General features: G+C 41.3%; 1 protein-coding gene across 1 annotated transcript in view; it reads left to right on the top strand.

Annotated features, from left to right (window-relative positions):
* Positions 1 to 22567, top strand: part of LOC109855408 (small conductance calcium-activated potassium channel protein) — a 74684-nt gene that overhangs the window by 5576 nt on the left and 46541 nt on the right. The window contains exon 3 of the mRNA XM_020429636.1: positions 7824 to 7925. Within this exon, the coding sequence (XP_020285225.1) occupies positions 7824 to 7925 (102 nt within the window). The remainder of the gene's footprint in view (positions 1 to 7823; positions 7926 to 22567) is intronic.

The raw sequence follows: 22567 nt of genomic DNA, 5'->3' as shown, positions 1-22567 counted from the left end.
AGTTACAGCGCAAACTTTACGAGACAGCCGATTGCACCGCTTCCATCATGAAGAACACCCGCGACGGGCTCTTCCTTTCCTAATGGCGTTATTAGCCGTTCCAGCTTGTCGTTGATGGCTAGTCTCGTTGATGGTTTATCGTGGCGTGCAGCGAGAGAAATAGTTTATCTCTTCTCTCGATGTTCGAGTCGAGATTGTCTTTTTCTGATTTTCCGGGCGTGTAATCGCAATTGTGTAGTTTTATACGCGTCGTTTCATCTCTCGTGAAATCGAAAAATTCTTATTTTTCCGTGAATTTATAGATTTAGCGATCTTCTTCATTCTGAAATTTCTCGATTAACTTTATATTTAAAAATATGTAAAAATGACAAGATGAAGAATGATCCCGGATTTGTGTCGTTTAAATTAAATGTGAAAAACGGCAATTGTATATCACAAATACGCAGAATTTTGTGCAAAATTTTTTTACTGGACTTTATATAACCCATACGTTTCGATTCACATCTTTTACAATTGGTAAACTATAAGTTACGTTTGACAAAGTTAGAACAAATGGTTAAAGATTGACAAAAGAGTTAGATGCAAAATTAAAAGATATATGATTTAAAATATATATTTCAAAAATTATAAAATATATTTTTAATATACATAAATATAAAATGTAACATTTTTTTTGGTGTATTAAACATTTTAATTTGTTTCTGATTCTCGACAAATATTTTAATTTAACAGCTAGTTTAAATAATTTGATGATACGTAATAAATTCAAGAAGAAAAAACATTTAAAAATCAAAGGATTTTTATGAGATTTTTGGATTGTGTGAGATCTGTTGATATGTGCAAAATTGACGCGACAAATTTATCACTAACGTATCGTCTCACGGAATTTGTACAAGTCGAATTAAGGTGCGAAATAAGTTCTTATCGGTAGAGCTCGGCCGTCGCCACCTGGCGGAGGGTGAAAAGAACTGTGGAAAACCACCCCTTAAGAGATGTAGTAAACTAGGAATCGTACCGGCGGAGAGAACACAACACTGTTTGCTCGACGTTCGATATCTTACTTACCGGATTCTTGCCACCCTGTCGCGATCGTAGAATCCCGACACGATACAGATGGCAGTTGTTGTAAAAAAAACTACCCCTCTTGAAAGAATCACTTGAAAGGAAATACAGAAAAAGGGGCACTTTAATTTAATTCTTTTTAAACCGAATGTAGCTTGTAGAATCTTTTTCTCTCGAAGTTTTGAAACCCCTGCGGTAAAAATCGAATCCGAAGAAAAGAAAAAAGCGAGTCCATTCATTGAATAGTTTCTCGTGATATATCGAATTTTCTTGCTCGGATCTTTCTAAATAATTACGCAACGTAACAATCGCACTATATTTCTTTCTTTTCTTTTTTTTTTTTTTGTAATCATATTAGACGCGTTCTCTCGACTAGCGCTCACACGAAATTTTGCTTTGCGGAAACGAATAATACATTTTTTATTCGCGCGAAGTGCTACTGTTTTTTCTGGTTTACCCGATGGGCATCAGCCTCGCTCTAGTTTTTTTCTTTGTAACAATCGTAATTTGCTTAATTCCACGTGGAAGCCCTCTCAAGCGAGAATGCGGACCGAAATTTCTGCCATCATTAAACGAGATTTGCGTCGGCAAAATGAAAAGGAAAAGGACGGGTCGGGGAGCGGGTTCTCGTGACATTGTTAGTTTAATTACGTCTCCTTGGCACATGGAAACGCCGCTTGCGGGGCTATGGTCCTCCCGGTGGTAAGACTCCTGTGGGTGGTGGTTTTGGCCGGTGGCCAACCAGGGTACGGTTCTCATGCATACTACGAAGATTCGCTCTACGACGAGAACCTTCTCTCTCTCTCCACGTTTTGACATTTTGCACGAGTCGGGTAATCACTGTGAAATGCGGCATAGTTGATTAATCAAAATGGATTTCGGCGTGTGTGTCCTACGTGATACTACAGGTGTGTACAAGAGACGTCTGATAATTCTACCGTTGTTCCCCACGTACGTGTGTATTCCCGATCCGAGCGTATTGTATATTTTATTTCAGTCGATTCACGCGAATATTGTTTTAACATTCGAAATTTAAGAAAACACTAGCACAACACAGACGCGCGCTACGCGCACGCTATTATTATTTTTGTTTTAACGTGTTGTGTCAGTTGAACACAACCTATCAGCGCGATGACAGCTAGTATATACGTCTTACAAACCATATAATAACACATATGAGAGATGTCAGAAATAGCGCATGAAAATCACACTCGAAAAATAGTGAGAAAGAGAAGTGGAAGAACAACACGTGATTACAGTCACGTGACTTTATTTTACTTACGTGTCTTTAAAAACGTGACAAAAGTAAAGTCGCGTGACTTTAGTCACGTGTTGTTTTTTTACGCACGCTTTTTCTGGCAGGATTGTTTTTAACATTTCGTCTCAACGAATCGTCTCTTTTGTGCAACATACGTTTTGTGTGTATGTGATATCAATAAGCAAAAATAGATAAGAGAAGCATTGAAGCTGAACACGCACAGCGTGTTCTGTCGAGAAAAAACAGATATAAAAGTGAGGATTTTGCGACATACAAACGCGTGTACAGCTTTGTGCTTAGCATTTTGATCACGTATACGTAAACGCGATTACACACATTTTTCCTCCCTTGGTTTTTACGTTTTTAATTATAACGAATTTAAATGCGTGACAGCGTTTTTTCGCAGCTGCGAAAATCATATTGCCGCATTGCTCTTTGAAATCGCGATGTCCTCGCGATTTTTCACAAGCGCGTTTTTTTCCATGTTCGAGATAATTTTTGTCTCTCGTTTTTTCTTTCCGCCTCGCTGCCATGTAAAACTCCACGGCGCCGGACGTGGCGAAATCAGACTCTCAGTTACAACTGTTGCTTAGTTTTTTACTTACTTTCCAGCGGAGATTTTTTTTTTTTTTTTGTTTTCAACTCCAGGTTTTGACTATGACACTAGTTCGCAAACGGGACGTGAGATTACGAAAAACGAATTTTCCCACAAAATAAACAATTTTGAGCAGCAGAGCGGTGATTTTTCAAATATCTCGAAAGCGGCAACACAGTGAGTTTTCTAGGTCAATTGTTTCCTCCGCCGTATATCGCAACCGCTGCAACTATACGGTTCTAAATCAAGATTTATAAACTACATTTATTTATCCTAAAATCGCGGGCCAATTTTTTATTCCGCTCTCTTTCTCTCTCTTTTTTTACACGGATACAAAAGGTATTATCTTTAGCTGCGAACTACGTATTCGTGGAATCTCGTCGTTTTTGAGAACTTAATCTGCTAAAGTCAAGTTTCATATTTCACGAAGGTCGCGGAGAGATGAGGGTGCAAGCAATGAGAAACTCGACTTGTCGAGAAAGAGAGAGAGAGAGAGAGAGAGAGAGAGAGAGAGAGAGAGAGGAAGAGAGTTTCACCGGTGAAACTTCAGCATCGGTTTTCTATTTGTTTCGGGGACGCCGCTCCTCTTATTATGCGAGATTAAACACAAAGGATCTGCCCGCGAAGAGAGGATCTGTCTCTACGGAGAGAGACTGTGAATCTGAATCTTTCATTGCGCGTCTCGCATATATTAGCTTCGCAGAACTTTTAATTTCGCACTCATCCCGTAAGGATAACAGCTCGGGCATTTGCATAAGGATAAACTTTCGACCGTCGCGCTTCTCGCGAGCTGTTCTGCGAGATCGCCGTCTCCGCAGACGGCCACGTGACCGTATAATCGACGGAAAAACATCACACGGAGATTGTGTAAAATTTAAAGTGAATTTTTGACCTTTTGAAACTCGCGGGGGATAGACGAAGGTGTTTTATTTACGGAGATCGTTATTCCTCCTCATTTGGTAATTATTTCCTTCGCGCTCATTTATTTCTCTACGCCGCGGGTAATAAATAATTAAAAACCCGATTAAAATATACGTGACTAAAACTAATTGGAAATTGATGAGCTTATTTCCATTGCGAGTGTTTGGCTTAATTGCGTGACTTTTGCATTTTTACTTTGCAGTTATTAATCCGAATATCACTCGGCAAGTCAATCAATATCGCATTTTAATTGTTTATTAATTGTTATGATAATGAGACGAAATTCTCGTATTATATTTCTTTCTCGTATTTTATCTCGTGTCGAAAAATCGCTAGAGCGATGACGAATAGGCTAATTTCCATAGAGATTCGTACGCGTGACGTTCTTCTCTTTTTCTCTCTTTCTCTCGGGACGCGTTACGCTCGAAGACACGAACGAGAAAAATATTACGATCGGGAATTTTCTCGAATTCACAGGCCCGTCTCTTTCTCGCGCGATGGAACTCTTCCGTCTCCTCGGCGCGGAGTCAAATTGTGGTTCTTTCCATCGCGAAGAGTGGATAACGTTCAAATTGCGTCGTTGCAGTTACTTTACACTCTCTCGCTCGTCCTCAACTTCGTCGATCAATTTGGTCAATTGGCTCGAAGATTTCCTTCCGCGCGGTACATCGTGGAAAAGTTGCCGCACATCCGCTGTGCAATTCCGTAACGAACCGCTCGAACTTCGCGGCAAAGAGGAAAAGAGAAAAGAAAGTGCGGACGCGGTCGGTAATTAGCGGGGTGCGACTAATTAAGCGAAGAAAACTCAATCAATAGTCTCGGTCTCTTCATTCCGGACGCGGTTATTAATTTTGCGCGTATTAATTTTGCGTCTCGCAAGCGATAAATGGAAGGAAAGAGAGAGAAAGAGATAGATACTGTTGCGAGAGCAATTTATCATTGCAAATAATAATTATAAAAAAAAGAGACATCAGCGGAGAATTGCTCGTATTATATAACGCGGAAAAAGACTATAACTGCGTGAGATGAATAATGCGCGAGACTTTTCTTATTTTATGAACTTTTATACGTTCATTTTTTTCTCACACTTTTTTTTGATGGTAGTTATTTATTTGTAGTTACCTTTATCTTTTTTGCGCGACAAAAAGATTGCTTGTTTACGTCGCTCAAATATCGTCGTATATATATATACACACATAAGTAGCACAAATCAAGTTAAGTGTTCCTACAGAAAAAGTAATGCGGGAATCGTCCCTATTCGATTTCGATTATCCGCAAAAAAAAAAAAAAAACGCGTCAGGCGTTTCGTCACGTTCATAATTGATTGCCCAGATTTGCTCCTTTGGGAGAAAATCCCGAACTTATGGCGAAAAGGTGTTTCGGATCCCTTTCAGCGAGGATATCAACTCCGCGGAAAAAAAAAAAATGCTCATAGAACACAAACGTGATCCGGTTCCTCACTCGGATGAGTTTCTGTTTCGGATAGGAGAGGAGAAAGGTAAATAGCTGTGTGTGTCTATATTTCGTCGTTGTTATTTTTCTTCAGTAATTAGACAAATATTATCGCGCTCGGTAGAATGTTTATCAATATTCCACATTCTCCATCGATCCGACATATCAATTAGGGAATACGTCTGTACGTTCTATAAGTTTCAAGGTTGAAGGTGTGCGAAGTTAGAAAAGTAGGTTTCCCACGCGAAGGACTCGATCCCGAAGTATTTGAGAGAAAACTCGTAGAGAACTCGTAGAGAGAGAACTCGGTGCGGTACAATTGGACTATATTCACGGACTATCGGAACGTGATACGGGGGAGGGAGATGGAGAGGAGGGGCTTTTCCGCTTCGAGACTGCATTTGGTCTTCCGGCGTCTGAAGAATTAATCGCCGATGCTCCGTCCTCACGCACGAGCGACGGCTTATCCGGCGCGAGGGGACTACGTACTAACCGATAAGAGGTGCCAATCCGTTTCTGTCCGTTATCCGACGTTGCTCGGGTCTGGGGGCGTCGTAAATCTCCCACGCGAGCGACGGCGACGGAATGCCACATTTTCGCCAAGGTATTTTTCCCTCCTCTTCCCCCCGTCTCTCTCGCGATTTCTTCACGCAGATTAACCGGTTTGCCATTTCCGCGACGATCTCTTCGTATATTTATCATCCTCTCTTCTTTCTCTCTTTCTTTTTCTTCTCCCTCTTTACAATCCTCCTCCCCTCCTCATCGAGCGTGTCTTCGAGAGTGTTCGTCGTACATTTTCATCCCCCCGTCCTCGATCAACTAGCGACCGACCAGTCCGACTTTAGTCTAGTCTAATCCCCTTAGATCGGTTTACATGGAGTCAGCAAAAGGCAGATGAAAAGAGTATACGCGCATACAGCAGCGATTGTAGTATCGCCTAGCAATATATCAAGTGTGGTAAATTAATATATATTCGATTGTAAATATTTGACGACGGAATACGGCGGATGAATCGCACGGCAATATTAGGATGATGAAAAATATAACCGTTAAAAACGAAATTTTTTTCTTTTTTTTCTAGCAAGCGAAACCTTTCAATGGCAAAGCCGGTTTCGCTCACAATAAGTCAAGTGCGACGAGAACGAGACCGAGTTCTCGCTCTCGAGATATTGACATAACGAAGGACATTCTAAGATGTTCAAAGGGGGCTTTCTCTATTCGTTTGCTCGTCCCCTCGCAAACTTGTTTCCTACTTGACTCGTCGTTGACTATGAATAAGTGGGATGCTCGCGTGCGGCAACTAGCCCGCGGCCAGGAAGCACGGAGCACATTGGAACATGCCGAAAGTTTGTTTGTTTGTCTGTCTGTCTAAACTAATATCCTCGGCAGGATATCGTTACCGTGCCGACCGCAAATTGGCGGAAGTAAAATAGACGATGGGCTTTCACATCGCATTAACAGACGAAGTAACAAACGATATATTGTTGATTAAAATTGCGATGATAACGTCACGCGATTGTTTTTTTCCTTAACATCAACATATCCAGAACGGTTTAACGTTTTGATGGAAAAACAATATGTACTCGGGTCATGTTGTTGTTGATATATTGTTAATGCAACGGAATTGTATGTAATTAACAAGTTTGTCAATCTTGTTAAATTTCCGAGCAAAGTCTATTTATATTTCAATTTCAACCCGGTAAGCGCATACAAATTTCACCGTTTGAGAAATCTTACGAGGCAACATGGCAGTTCTCCTCGTCGGGCGTTCGTGAGAATGCAAGTTATATATACACATATATATATAGTGGTTATATACCACTTCCATTGTGTTACGTGCTTGTTACGGAAGGTTGGTGTTTGTCACTTCGCAACAAGTAACGCCACCCGCACTTGACTTGCCTCTTTGCTGATTTCGCGTAGACCAACAATTGTTAGTAGTCGTCTTAGCAGTAGCGTCGAGCAGTAGCAGTCGGCGTAGATGACGAGAAGCTTGTTTTAGAGAAAACGACGGAGATAGAGAAGTCCGCGCGCGACGGGTTTCTCGAAGAACGAAACGCGCAGGATAAAGGAGAGAGGAAAAACAAAAAAAAAATAAAAAAAAATAAAAAATAAGGAGAGAGATAATTCCACTTGTGAAAGCTATATTGTGTTATATATATATATATATATATATAGCTGAGTCAAAAAGTTACACAGCTAGATCCGTTTGACCGGAGATGGTGGTTGATTCGCGAGAACAATTGTTGCCGCAACCAATTTCCGTGTCCGTCCACACGTGTCTCTGTCTTTTATATTGTCTTTGCACTTGTGGTGTCATGTCTCGTCGTCCACACGTGCACCGCGACCGCCGTTACGGGAGAGATCTGAATACCATTAATTAACCACGTGTTATCTCGATATAACGCGCCTCTATAGTTCCCATGGTGGTGCAAGTCGTCCTCGGCGACGATGGCGGCGGGGGCGCCTTCCTCCACGGCCGCGGCGTCCGGCCCAGCATCAGCCGGCGCCGCTTCCGGCACACAGAGCGGCCAGGGCGTCGTACTCTGTCCACGTACGCTGTCGCAGGTGCGACGATCACGACTACGCCGGGCCCTCACCGAGGCGACCGCCGAGACCGTCAACTACGTCAAGACGGTGACGATTTTTTCAAGCCCTATTAAAACCGCCCGCGTACCGGGTGTTCCAGATTTTGCGCTTTCTTCCGCGATGGTTTTTTGTTTTTATTACGTGTGTATGTTTTTTTTTTTTTGTTTTATTTCGAATAAATCATCGAATTTCGAATTAGAAAAACATTTATTTTTATCACTTTGCCTTTTTGAATTCCAAGTGAAAAATTTCGTTTTTATTTACGAGTTTGAAAAACTCAGTCGATTCGCAATTTCATATCGAGTTTGTTCAATTGTGATTTGTGTCAATTTAAATTCCGCGATCGCGCGGGAAGAAAGAACGCAATTTCTGGAATACCTTGTGCGCGACATATGCCTTGCATAACGTATGCACATGCACGCACAACGCAATTGGTGACGATATTAGCGGAACGTTCGACAGAAACTGGACCGTACGGGGGTATAAAAAAGAAAAGACGTCTGGTAGAAATGGTCATGCTATGCTTCTCTGCGTCAGCTTCCCTTTTATAGTCCCTCACAACAGGCGCCGTAATTTCATTTACGCGCACGTAAAACGTGCGCCTGAAACTGCGACACACGAGATACACACACACAATTATACGATTGGCAACGTATGAAATCGTCGAAACGTAAGTAAGTATCGTAAAGAAATAAATTTTTAAAAAATTGTCTTGTTCTTTATAGAAATATTAGTGATCGAGCATGTTGATCCTTTCGATTATACGTGTTTTTATTTTTTCCTGGATAGTAATTTTTTATAATTAGATTTGTTTTGGTCAAAAATTTAACAAAATTTTTTGGACGAAAGCATCAAAATCAAAAGAACGGCGCCGTTTTGATTTTCGAACGAGTTAAAATTACTGCTTGTTTTATCGCGTTGCTTTTTGATTTGTTTTTTCGCGTCGATTCGGTAAATTTGTTAGTACGCGTTGCTTGCGAAGTACTTCGAGTCGATCTTTGTCTAGAGTAATGGAAGGATAAAAATAAGACGGATGTGAAGAATTTGAAACGTTAAATTGCAACAGACGTATATAAAACTATGCAAAGGACATAAAAAATATAGAGGTGCAGTTGCACTAAAACGTTCCTAGGTTCTAGATCTCGAGGGTTTTCGTGAGCTCTCGCTTCGCGTTAAGGAAAGTGCATCTGGCAAATATTGATCGTAACAATCTGCGCTTTACGCTACATTCCTCGCGCGGGATGCGTTTCCGTAGTAAACGCGGCGAAATACGACGCCCAAGAAATAATAAAATCCTTCTCCTCGTCGAGCGAACGAGCGACGCCTCTGCGCGGCACGGAACGCGGAAATTTCGTCGCCGCGACTTTACTACAGTAGCACAAGAATGTTTCGAGAGTTGTTGAGAGAAAAATTGCTTGACCGAGCGTCTCTCTCGCGCGCGTAACTTTTGCAAATTTTTATCTCGGCTGACAAAAAAACAATTTCCAACAAACGCGCTGCGCTCATTTCTCTCTCCGCGACATGTACATATGCGTACGCGACTATTAAATTTTATCGATATTCACATATGAAGTTCTTCTCATTGCGCATTTGCATGTACGATACAATATGTTTAATTAAAATAATTATTTCCCGCGTTTATATCGCGCAAAGTTTAACTTTTGGATAAAAAAAAAGAAAAAAATCTGTTGCGAACAGATATTGATTTCGCGATATAGTAAACCAGGAAAATGGTGCCGATGATGCGTATCAAATTTGGAGTTAATCCAACGCGACGTTGAAACACTTCAATACCGCGATCATCAATTATTGTGGAATTCTTGGTATTTGTATTAACTTGGTGCTTTTTACGTTCACGGAACAGAGATGTTTTTTTTTTTTTTTTTATCTTCTCGCGCATTTATTGTCGAGAATTTTTTGCAGAACCTTTCGCTTGCGTGAATAACATTTCGCATGATCGATCCCGAAATGTCGACAAAAATATACTGGATTTTATTACAAGATATATTTTTTAAGCCGATAAAAAAAGTCCGAAAGAAACTTTTGGTGTAGAAAATCAATCGTTTTTCTAGTTAAGGTGTGCAATTTTGACGTTATTTTCTTTTACTTTGGTTTTTCTTTTTTGGGATTGACATTCTCGATAAGTCACTAATTTTCGTGTATTGGAAAATAATACGTGATTTCCGATAACGCCGTTTATTGGTCGACAAGATACCAATAATATGTGGTAAAATCAGAGAAATATATAAACAAGTGTAAAAAATATTTAATATATCATTTATCTCTTTAGTAAAATAATAACTATAAAAATATGTCGAATTATACGACAATTGTAAGAATCTTGTATATATTGTGATTTAACTATATATGTACATATATTTAACGTTGTAAAAAGATGTTACATTTAAATGTCCTCCCCCTTCCCCCCTAATAGCTGTAACGCACACTACTCTGACGTCTTACGTGTCGGAAGTAAATTCGACAAGCACGAACAGACTCACGGAGAGTTTCGTGCTTCGCGAACGTTTCGGTAAAGTTTTCGAAGGAACGATCGTTGAATGAAAATCGCGTGTGTTTCTGTTTTGGACGCGGAACGCACGATTTCCTCCGGAGGGAAAGCTCGCGTCTGCGACTTCTCCATGAACGAGCAATCCCAAATTGTACAGTACCGCTCGATGTCACCATGTAAATGCAAAACATGCCACTCACGTATGTAGTTAATGTCGGTAACTTGTACAGGATAATCCGGAAGTACCCGAAACTCACGTACAAATTCGAAAGCAACAATAACAGAGAAGAAAAATAACATTTGTGTATTTTTCGCGCGGAAGTTGGATCCCACACGCGATATTGTAACTCATCATGTCTTTCCCGTCTCGATCTATTGTCAAATTCTCTTTCGTGCTCTAAAAAACATCGAATCGATTTCAGTATTTTCGAGATTTTGCGAATCCTCGTGCGAACGTCTCGCACTTCGGCCACCTGAAATTCAATCGAACATTTTCCCGACTTAAAGCGGTACTTCCGGTATTAACCTGCACAGCATGCTCTCTCTCTCTCTCCACACACTGCCCTTCGGTGCTGACCAACGAAAAGTCAGTCCCGGTCCTCTGTTTCGCCAAGCCTGGCGCCTGCACTCTGAAAACGGTCGTGTGTGCTGGTGTGTATGTGTGTATGTGTGTGTATCAAAGGAACGCGCGCGGCAGTGTATTTCCGCCTCTTTATTTTGCCCTTTCGTGAAACCGCGATTGCAAAGCCTTTGCGCGTGTCAAGGTATGGTCGACATATGCAAAGAGCACGACTGGACGATTTAATACGATCACGCGCGAACGAGATCGAGAACACGCGTTAAAATTAACGCTCTCTTGAAAGCCGCGTTCTTGCAATTTTATTTAAAATTCTTTGATCTTGTGTGTTTCGCGATATTGAGAATTTTTCCTTCACGATGAGAGTTTTCGAATTCTTCCGCCGGTGTAATTTTTCAAAATTTGCTTAAACGCGTCGCTTCGTGCATGTGCTCTCTTCTGTAAAATATTCGCGTTTACACTTTGCTTGAAAAATAAATTAACAATCTCGCAACAATCTCTTTGAGATAAATTTGTTTTTTCTCGAAACGATTTCTTGAGCGATTTTCTTGGATTACTATGTTTTGTCACAGTTATTCAATTACAGTGTGCGAAACACACGAAGTAGAGCAACACACTGCCTTCGCAATCGATCAAAAAGCGGAAACACTGTGTAACAGCAGATAAGCGAGTGTTCTTAAGACGTCGGGAAAGAAAATTTTCCATTGACGCTGCCACGGCCATTGTTTAACGACCACGTCATGATCACGCGCAGAAAAAACGAGCCGACCGACCAGAAAAAACCGATCGATCTTCCGATGATCGACGACCACAGAAGCAAATATATATATGTGTATATATATATATATATAGAACGAATCTAAAAAACTTTGTCGCGTCCCACGTTTTGCAGAGTGCAGGTAAAGGAGTGTGTTTGATACCAAAAACCGACTTCGACTATGAGGCGCAACGTAGTTTTTACAGTTTATTGAATTCCTCCCCGTCCTCACCACGTAAATTTCACCCTCGTTGTTGTTTTGAACAAGCACCCGCGTAGTCGCACGGAGTGTACAAATTCGATATAAAATTTTGTAGCACAATTTCCCCCTGTATTATACACCCTTGTATATATGTAGAAGCGCACCAAGAGAACAGTTAACGTGCGATGTGAAAAAATGCACGTTGCACTGTACATAAGAATTGCACAGCGAGAAGAAGCTTGATAAAATAACGCGCCGCGGAGCGCGCACACATTGTTAACATTTCAAGTTTAATCTTTAAATGTTAGCACTAGGCAAGAAAAAGAGTAGACGCGAACGTCGGAGAACTATGGCGTAAGAGATTTTTGTTCTCTTATGATCTTTCCTTGTGCTTGAGCAATGAAATCGTCAAAAAAAAAGAAAATAAAAAGAGGATTTGTTAAGAACGAATTTTTTTGTGCGATATTTTCAATATTGTTTACAATATGTTTTTATTAACATTTTTTGAAGCTCAATTTCTTATTCATAAGCTCATTTCTTATTCAATATATATATTTCAAATATATATATTTCATATATATTATTTAAAATAATATATATTGTGTTGATAATACGTGTGTGAACTTTTACATTCGTTCAAAATGCAATTCAAATGAGATATCTCATACTTTTTCGAGAGTGGCGTAAAAGGACTTTTTTTTTACGGTAAATTTTGCGAGCAAACCTCGTTGGATAATGCGCGCGAAATATCGCACGCGCGTTGAAGGGTACAAATTAATGGACTACAAAAAACGAACAAAGAAGAGAATCGAAGAGCGAAAATTTAATATTTAATCAGACCGTGTGCCGCTTTTTGTCGCCCGTCGCGTATTTCAAGCATTCCGACGCACAGTTGCAGCAATTTCTCTTCCATAAATCCGACAAAAACTGATGTTACGGGCAATTACATAGCGTAATAACCGATCTCTCGCGTACTGGTGTCGGTAATGTGAATTTCGCAAAAAAAAAAAAAAAAAAAAACCGTGGCAGGCGAAATTTTCTCACGAACAATAAACGCGTCCGAATTTCGTTGCGCCAATGATTTCGCGCGACGAGCGATTGTCACAACGATAGTGACGACGACAAAACGTGAGTGACGTGCGCGCGCAATTGAAACTTTCCGCCGATTGACAATTTTATTAAAACGTCGAATTTTTATTTTACTTATAATGTGTCGCGCATCCGTGAGCGGGATGAAAAAAAAAACTCGCGCTCGATCAGTCGACTTTTGTTTCTTGACACTTGCTTTTTCATCGTCTTCCGGTACTTTGTCTCAGTTTTATGATTTTTTATTTACCTTCCGGCAATTTCTCCTGCGAGTGTGTTTCCCGTTATCTATATCTGTCTCTCTCTCTCTCTCTCTTTTTTGAACATTTTTGTTCCACATAAGCGGCAACGAGGCAGCAATCCGTGAAATACCGCTTTATCGTGTCACGTGGAGCATACTCGACGCTTCCGACGCATCGCGACGTCTAATTTTACGCCGGACAGATTCGGGAATGACTCCATTAACGTTGAAAAATAACGTTTGGAGGTGAACGACGGGAGAGAAAGTCTGATAACGAGCGCGCGCTGCCGCGCAGCATTCTCGCAGGATGCGCGGCGGCGCATGATGCTGCACACGCAAGGAACTGGGCTAATGAGAACAAAATGGAAATCCTGCGGAAGTGTAGCGATGTGTCTGCAGCGGGGACATCTTGCGCGAGACATGCGAGATATCGTGCTATATCTAGACGCGAGATGCATTAATGCGGGAAAAGGAAAATTTCTGTCGGGGGAAACTGCGTCGCGCTGTGAAAATTCAAATTTTATCGTCCTTTTTGCACGGGACATCGAGTTCGATAAAAGCTAAATCGCAAGGAACAATGGAAACGAAAATGACCGAGAGAAGAAAACGACGTTGTTTCACACCAACGGGGACGGACGCACACACGCTTCCGCAAACGGGAACACACACGCGTGTATTTGATATTGAAATAACACGTTCAACGAATATCTCAATTATCATTATCGCGACAACTATTAGACAATCGCCATTACGATGCTTACATCGGAACGAGGAGAGTTCGTTGGCGACGATAATTACGGTTGTTAAGTTACGTGTCTACTTGAATATATCAAGCTAATGTCTATTAGTGCCGCATAAAATATAGGCAGAAAGAGAGAGAGAGAGAGAGAGAAAGAGAGAGAGGATAAGTCGGAGGAGAGTTGCGCTCGATTCTCGACCTCGGAATTATTCAAGCGACGATCTTGCAAATGCACACACCCGACGATGATTGTCGCCGGGACGACGGAAACGAGAAAATTTCATTCTTAATGAGAACAATTTTAACAATGGTCCGTGATAAACTAGTGCGTTGTTTTTTTGTTGAAAAAAATTTGCAACTAAATTATCAAATAAATGAGAAAGAATGAGGAGAATATATTCTCTGTTTTGTGTCGCGAGTCGAACGTACACACACATGAATATTCAAATTTCGTTTCAAATCCGCTTCTTCGCGTATCGAATCTTGCTAAAATCTAAACTTTTTCTTTACAACACTTTTTTCACGTGTTCTCGACTGACTTTTTGATTTAACGAGTGAAAGAAAGGGTAAAATTAATTGTTAATTAATTTGCGAAAAAAGGACGCTTTGATGAAAATCTCGGAAGAAAAAAATATGAAACTAATTAATGATGACGCAAATTCCGCTCGAGATGTTCTGAATGTAGTGCAATCTAATTAGAAACGCCAAGTTGATGCGACAAAAAGCCCCGGAAGCTAGACCGAACAACGTTTCTTGTCGCCTGGGTGATAATGCAGAATAAATCTTATTTACTACTCGATTATAATACCACGCGCTGCTTTACATACTCCTCAAGTGTGTTTGAAATTGACATTATTAAGAGACAAAATGTCACAGGTAGGTATTCCCGTGTATGTGTGTGTGTGCGCGCGCGCGCGTGCTTAAATATACCGAAATCTAATTTATTTGAGTCACATCGGAAACACAGCAAAATTAGAACTCTGCTCTGTCCGCAATCATCCCCCGAGGATTACGCTCGGTCGAAAAATCGGACAACACTCAGGCACTCGAGGTATCTCGGGAAGGAAACGAAGCTTGCCACGTATGAGAGGATTGTAATAATCCGATGAAAAACGAGGCCGGTTTACCGTAGCGCGCGCGGCGCGCGCTGGACACGCCGGTGTGCTTTACTACTCGGCGGGCGACGAAAACGGCCAGAGAGTCGTTGTAGCGCGCGCTGTGGAATGCGCCGAATGGCAGTGGACGATGTGTTTCCCGGGCGAGCCAGTAGTACATCACGCGCCATGTCAGCCGCAGCGTACGGTCGCTGTCGTCGCAAGCAGTAATGAAACGGGGCGAAGCGGCATGGCGGCGCGAGGGACGATTGAGCATCGGAAACGGAGCTCCGCTCCGCTTTTACGACCGGTTTACATAGAAAGTACAGCCACTGCGGATTGTTCGATGCGGTTGTTGGCGGTTACGTAATTTCCGAGTCTCCGAAGGACAAATGTGTAAACAAACCAAGATAACTTTTTTTTTTTTTATTTTAATGAACTGAAAATCCTCTAGGTATAGCAAATGTGGTTTAAGGACTTTTTTTTTTTTTTTGAATTAATGAGCAGATATACGAAGGTTGAAAAGCAGTATACGCATAGAAATCAACTTTTGCGAAGTATATTATTACGAGAAGTCGCATTGAAAATGCATGAATATATAAAAAAGTTATTGAATTAGGGTGCGAGAAGAATGAAGAATATATATCCGCGTGTAAACGCTAATTAACGCGTGATTCTGCACAATGCGAGTCGTAAATCCGTTTAACGAGCTATCTCGTTGACAGGAAAATTATGAAAGAATTTTCCCAGATGAGGCGGCAACGGGGAGGAGGGGAGATCGGACGTGGATGCAGCGTAATAATTAATTAAACGCGCGCGCGCATTACAAAACAAGCGCTGGCCGAATTTCGCACCTATTGACATGTAGGTATAGGCGCTTCGCGTTATCATCGCCGCGTTTGGTATATCCAACGAAGTTGAATCGGAAGGATTTTGATGAAAATATTATAAATCTGTCTATTCGTTTTTTTGTAATTTGCGACTAATAAACGCGAGGAACACACATATTGCGCGGTTAAAAAATATATTCTCGCGATGAAAACAAACGTAATCGAACGTAACTTGCCGTGCGCAATATTTAATGCGTAGAATTTGAAAATATTAATATTTGATATCCTTGATAAATATCCATAACTTTGTCGTACAATTAATACAAAACGATTTTAATTACTTTATGCGAGAGATTCATTCGTTCCGTCATATATTTCCGTTTCACGGTACGTAATTTGCAACGCAATGAGATATACTTTTCGGAGGCTTCGGGATTTATTTTGCATTTCATAACGCGGCGAAGGGAGCGAATAAAATTCCGCGAACCGTGCGCGTTCCGCGCGCGATTATATAATCGCCTGAGGAAAAAAAAGAAAAAAGAAAAACTGCAAGATTTTACCACGTCGTAAACGCGAAACGTAATACATTATATGGCGCGAGCGGCTTTTTCGCTGGGGAAACCTTCCGGTCCGCTCGTAAAAGATGGCAGTTAAAACTGCACGTAGCAAATATTGTCCGACAACCTCACATTGTGACCTAAGTGCGGGAAGATTTTAACTCGTCGCGCTTACATTACACACATGCACACACGCGCTATATTTCAAAGCTCATTACTCTATGCGATTGTGAGTTTCAGCGCTCGGAAAGTGTCTCCTCGAATTTTTAGAGTAATAGAGAGAGAGAGAGTAACTCTCCGAATCTTTTATTAGACAGGAGAATTAATTTCTCATTAATTGTTAATATGTGTATCAATATATCTCGCGAGTGTCGATGTAATGTCGTCAATTTGCAACCTGTTTGTTCTGTTTTTTTACAATACCAGAGCACAACACAGGCATACATATAATATACATATGACAGATGTCAGAGATAACGCATCAAACTCGAAAAATGATGTATAATACCTACTTGGTAGTTTTTGATTTAAACATACAAAGTTTTATTTGAACTATTACTTCAGACTACAAATGGAATCTTTGACTTAATAAAAACGAATGTTTTTCATTATAAGTATATAACGATGACATTCAAATAGAAATACTTGTATCTTTTAATACGACGCTGATTAGATTATTTTTGGTAGTCGAAGATACGTGAAACTCTCTTTCCTTCTCTAACTCACACTTCTCGTCTTTCTTTCTTTTTTCTTCTTTCACCGCGCTCGTACATGTGTGCCATCTGTTAGCAAGCATACGAACGTGTAACACAGTTTGATCAAACGACGACGATACTAATAATAACGTTTCTGAAAACGTGAATTTCTCACTTTGAAATTTTACCGTCGCATCTCCAAATCAAAAGCACAAACAAAAAAAACGCAAGAATACTTTTTTTTTTAGTATTTTTTTCTGAAGCGATTGAGATTAAAACGAAATTGATCGGTTCGGTCGTTCTTGAGATATTGCTCTATGAAAATCTTTTCAATTGCATGAATTTCGCGTGTAAGAGGCACTACCGTGCCTCTTGATTCGTACATGAATCGAGAAACACACATCCGAGAAACGTCCAATCAGCGTCGTGATTAAAGTGGCAACACAATCAATATCGAGAAAATCGATTGTAATTATTTACACACGCTTCTTCTAGTAGAAAAAATACAATTCTGATATTTGATGCTTCTGCGGTATATTGCATCAATGTCTAAAGATGGTTTTCGCGTCTAAACCGCGTTATTGTCATTTTTCTACCGACGTTTTTCGTGAACATTTCAGTTCACTTCATCAGAGTTTCACCGAGTCGCCTGGTACTAAATAAATACAATTTTTAGTTTTGTAAGTGGAAACTGTAGAAGACTGTTTCTTTTTTATTTTATTTTTTGTTTTTTTTTTATTTACTTGATAAACAAGCTTTAGATTAACAAGTTCATATACACGCTGGGGATAAATGTCCGTGAAATTTATCGTCAAAACCATGGAAAACAAAAAAGGAAAATCCTTTTAACAGCGATCGCGCGCGACACGTGATAATTCCGTCATCGCGTTTTTGTACGAGTTCGGCTACTATTACTCCGTGTGTGTGTCGCGGACGTGGACAGCTTTTCGTGCCACGTGTTGCGCGCACGTATTGTGCACGCAGCGTGCGCACGAACGCCTTTCGCGTAGGGATTTCTCCCTCCCTCCCCTCGAGATCAACGCGCTGAATGATGAAGCGGCTTGAATGCAAACGATAACGCGCCATTGCGAATTCATAAGCCTCGCGCGGACCATCGCGACTAAATTTCAAATTCCTGTCTGTTTTCCGCGGCGCACACGGAAAAGAGAAGCAGGAAATCTACTGCCTCGGCAGACACACGTATACGTTCGCGCGCACACTCCGCCGAAACTCATATCGTCGGTATTTAACGCAGAACGTGAATGTTTATTTTTGCGTTTCACCCGAGGGGTGATATATTTGCACACGTGCACCTCGCGCATACTGTGTGTGTTCTACGCGGATAACGCTGATCCCTGACACTCTCGTCTCGTGTACTAAAAGCTTTCCATCTTGGTGTTTACAGCGTTCTCGTATTCGGGAAATGTCAGTCTTCCGCGGCGCACGGATTGCTTAAAAGCGCGCGCGAATATATATTTTTGCCTTTTCTTCGAAAAATGCGAAACCTAGAATTTTTTTTATCTCGCGATGCGCGATATGAGCGAAAATTGGTTTATTTGTGCGTCGCGATGTCCTAAACGTGGATCGTCGATTGTCGATTGCAACGCATCAGATTTTCACATGTGTTTGTTAATTAATTAATTATGCACAACGCGTTTCGCATTAATTCGTACGTGTAATTGACGCAGTCTATGAATTTCCGCAATCAACGTGTTCACGGATCAGTCGGCGCACTCGCGTGAACTATTTGCGCGATATATACGCCGCCTTACATAAATCATTTATAATGGACACCATTAATCCGTATGTACTGACGTACTGTTTCACGCGGCGCGTTTCTGGTACGCGGAATCCGCGCGGGATCTGGTTACGGACGTACCCTTGAATAACGCGGTATTGTATTTCATGAATTATTGATACCAATATCTCTCGATATCGAGTCTCCGGGAAATATATCCCGCCATCTCTCGCGCAAAACATCACTGCATATCGATTACGGCCTCTCTGCGTGAAAAAAATTAAAAATCTCTCGTCCTGTGCGCCGTAAGGACCTGCGCGCGATTAATCTTAGATATTTCCGCGCGCCGAACTTCGATGGGGAAGAGAAGATTTTCCTCTCGGGGGGAAGATCCAAGTGTGTATCGAAATATTTTCGAATTCTGATCGATCCCTCGTATCTCGACTTTGCGTATATATACGCCGGGAATTCCCCGTGTGTTTGAAAGTGATTCTAACGCTCCAAGTTGCCGGAAAGTTATGCGCTCTACGGCTCGAAGGTTTTGGAATGTAGAGATAGCACACAGGAACTTTGAGAAACTTTGAGAACTCCCCCGGGAACTTTCTTTCTCCCAAAACGCCGCGGCCGATTTCCGAATCTTTGACGGATTTAAGACGTCGCCGGAACATCGACGCCCTCGAAAAATTGTCGCGTCGTCTCCGGGAGCGTCGCGCGAGACGACGACGACGCGTCTCTCGCGCGTTGTATCGATTCCGCGACTATCATCGTGTCGCAACTGTGGAAATTAAAAAGCGATACCGCGGAGCTCCGGCGACGGCGGCAACGATATATAAATCGCTTTGACACTTATGCGGAATGCGTAACAAGCTTCAACTGAAAAATTCATGAGCGACCGAGCGACGCTCATGCGCGCGCGATCGAGTCGCTCGTCAATTTGCGAGAGACGCGAATGTTCATCCGTTGAATTTCACGGATCTACCGCGGATCACAAAATGCGATTATGGAACTATGTTACTCGAATGCGCGGATATGCGTTCTCGTGTTATATTTCCCGCGATATCGTTTCTATTGCTGCAGCGCGCGCGAACATAACAGCGCGCGATAACACGTGTGTGTGTGTGTGTGTGCATGAAAGCGGAATTACACAAAACGTATAAATACTTCAACGTATTCGCGTGACCGAGAATACGTTCACGTTCTCCGTAAGCTGATTAAATTTCGCGCAAATTTGTTTCGATGAAAATTTCGCTTCGAAAACATTGTTTTCGACTTTGTAATTTGAGGAATTTGAGGAGAATATTGCGACACACAGAAGAAAAAAAAAGTAAAGGAAATCAATCTCAGATTTTATTTGAGGGGAGGAAAGGATCGTTCCGAAAACTCAAGAAAGGAATTCAGGACAAGACTGTAGCAAACACACACGTAGGGAGAACGCAAGCTGAATATATTAGAAACGGTATGTTTCGCTTCCGCCAATTTACGAGCGTAATCTTTTCTTTTGTGCTATAAAAACACGGGACATTCTTTGAAAAATATTGCACGCGATTTTCCCCTTTTCCTCCTCTCGCGCTTTTTTTCACGTTTTCCTCGATGTGTGTACAAGTGTCGTAAATCATAATTGGGGTGAAAGTTACATCTCCGTCGCGCGCGATCTTCCTGTGTTAACGGAAATCTCGCGCGACGAGAAAAAGAGGGAACGCGCGCGTCAAGATATACGTCGGGAAATCTCGTTGTCATCTCGTTCGCAAAAGTGCGGAATTTCAGGAAGACACAATGCGACCGAATTTTTCTCGAGCGTTTTCCGTCGGTGCAAAGTGTGTTCACAGCGCGCGATAAGTTTGCAATTTCCTTACGAAACACGCACGCAATTTGTATTCCAATACACATCGTGTAGCATTTGTGTGTTATTACAGCTGATGGCGCCGGTAAATCCCCTCCTCTCTATCCTCCTTTTCCCTCCTCGCCGTCAAGGATTCTCGGCGCTAATTTCTGGCAAACGGCGTGTTCCGGGATTATAAAGCGCGTATATATTAGCCCCGCGCACGGAAACACACAGAGGCTCGGGCCATCGAACAAAGGTTATTGGCAGTTTCCAACCGAGGCGTCCGGACGCTCTATACCGACGCCTGTCGCTTTTATCGAAATTACAAACTTTATGGACTCTACGATAGCCGCTGCTTGTGCCGTACGTATATAACGCGCGGCTTTTTGCGACCGATGCGCCGCGATAAAAACGAACATTTACGGCTACATCCTCGCGTCGCTCGCACGCGAGTTTATATTCGGAGATTTAGTCTCATCTTTTGTCTGAAAAAAAAAAAAAAAACCACATTGTCGAATTATTTCCGGGAGGGCAATTTGCGTTTGTTTTTCTCGATAAAATTTCCATGTTCGAATCGTTGATTCGAATTGTATCTCAAATTACAATTGTCTGTGTGCGCGGAAATGCCGAAAGCTAGGAATAATCAGCCTATCGGGCGGCTTGAAATTCTCCGGAATTCTGTTTTCATTCGCGTCACGTTTGTAAATCACAGAGAAATCCTGACCCGTATAAAGCGACCTGTCGTGAGATATACACATTTTTATATTGCGCTACACAGTTTTACATCGCTGCCAGTTTACCGAGAGTAGTGATTTATCGTAACGACTGATTTTTTTTTTCTACGGTCAGCTATTTTGCGCCACGTCAACATCGCGGTTTCGAGATGATTAATGCCGCGCGGATCGAAAAATTATAGATTCGAGAGCGATCGCGAAATCTCAGAGATACGTATAAATTCGAGAGACTATATATGTGAGAAAAAATAATAATTGAAAATAAATACATAACTTCGAGAAGTAAAAATGAAAGATTATGATTTTTTCACATATTTGATATTACAAAATCTTGAAACTCAAAGAAACATTTTTTTAAATCGCTGGAGGAAACCACGAAGAGAATTTGTCCGGATGATGACTCGAACACGAATATAGCACACGTCTATCGTTTAATCTCATTTCGATATATCTGAGCCACTATCGCGTCGTCGAGGAGCCCTAAATGCTCGAACTTCCACCGAATGTGATTTACGTCGTTGAATCAACGACGAGGAGGAAAGAAGTTTCTTTGCTAAAACTTCTTTCATTTTGCTCTCTCTGCTTATCACGTAGAGGTAAAAAATATACCGGCTCAATTGCCGCCATTTATTATACGTAACCACACTCTGTGTGACAATACTGATTCATCGGAGTTTCTCTCCGGGGACGCGGCAATTTACAGTCCATTCTTGCTCCTAACGTATTTTTGATTAAAAAAGTTGAGAAAGAAGTGCCTCTCGGCTCGATATTAAAGAGTCTTGGCTGCATCGCAATGTTTATGTAAATAGAAAAAAATAATTTTAAATAAAAAAGAAATACGCAACAAGTTAAGAATGTAAGTCTGAAAATACGCTAAAAATATACGTGAGAAATATTAAAGCGTGTGTATTTTGTTATTACGCGAGAATATGCATATATATATATATAAATATCGAAGAATTTGTAACAAATTATATCTTATATTAACGAGAAGTGCGCGTTTGGAGTCGAATATATCGCACCTATTGTTGCCTCTTTTTCGCGTTGCCGATTGGTTGGTTGGTTGATCGAGTCGAATCGAATCGGTAAGATCGAGAGAGTAAATAATG

Source organism: Pseudomyrmex gracilis, unplaced genomic scaffold (assembly GCF_002006095.1).
Source record: "Pseudomyrmex gracilis isolate BER0280 unplaced genomic scaffold, ASM200609v1 scaffold_88, whole genome shotgun sequence".
NCBI lineage: Eukaryota > Metazoa > Arthropoda > Insecta > Hymenoptera > Formicidae > Pseudomyrmex > Pseudomyrmex gracilis.
The sequence above is the reverse complement of the archived record's forward strand: the minus strand, read 5'-3'. Positions and strand labels throughout refer to the sequence as shown.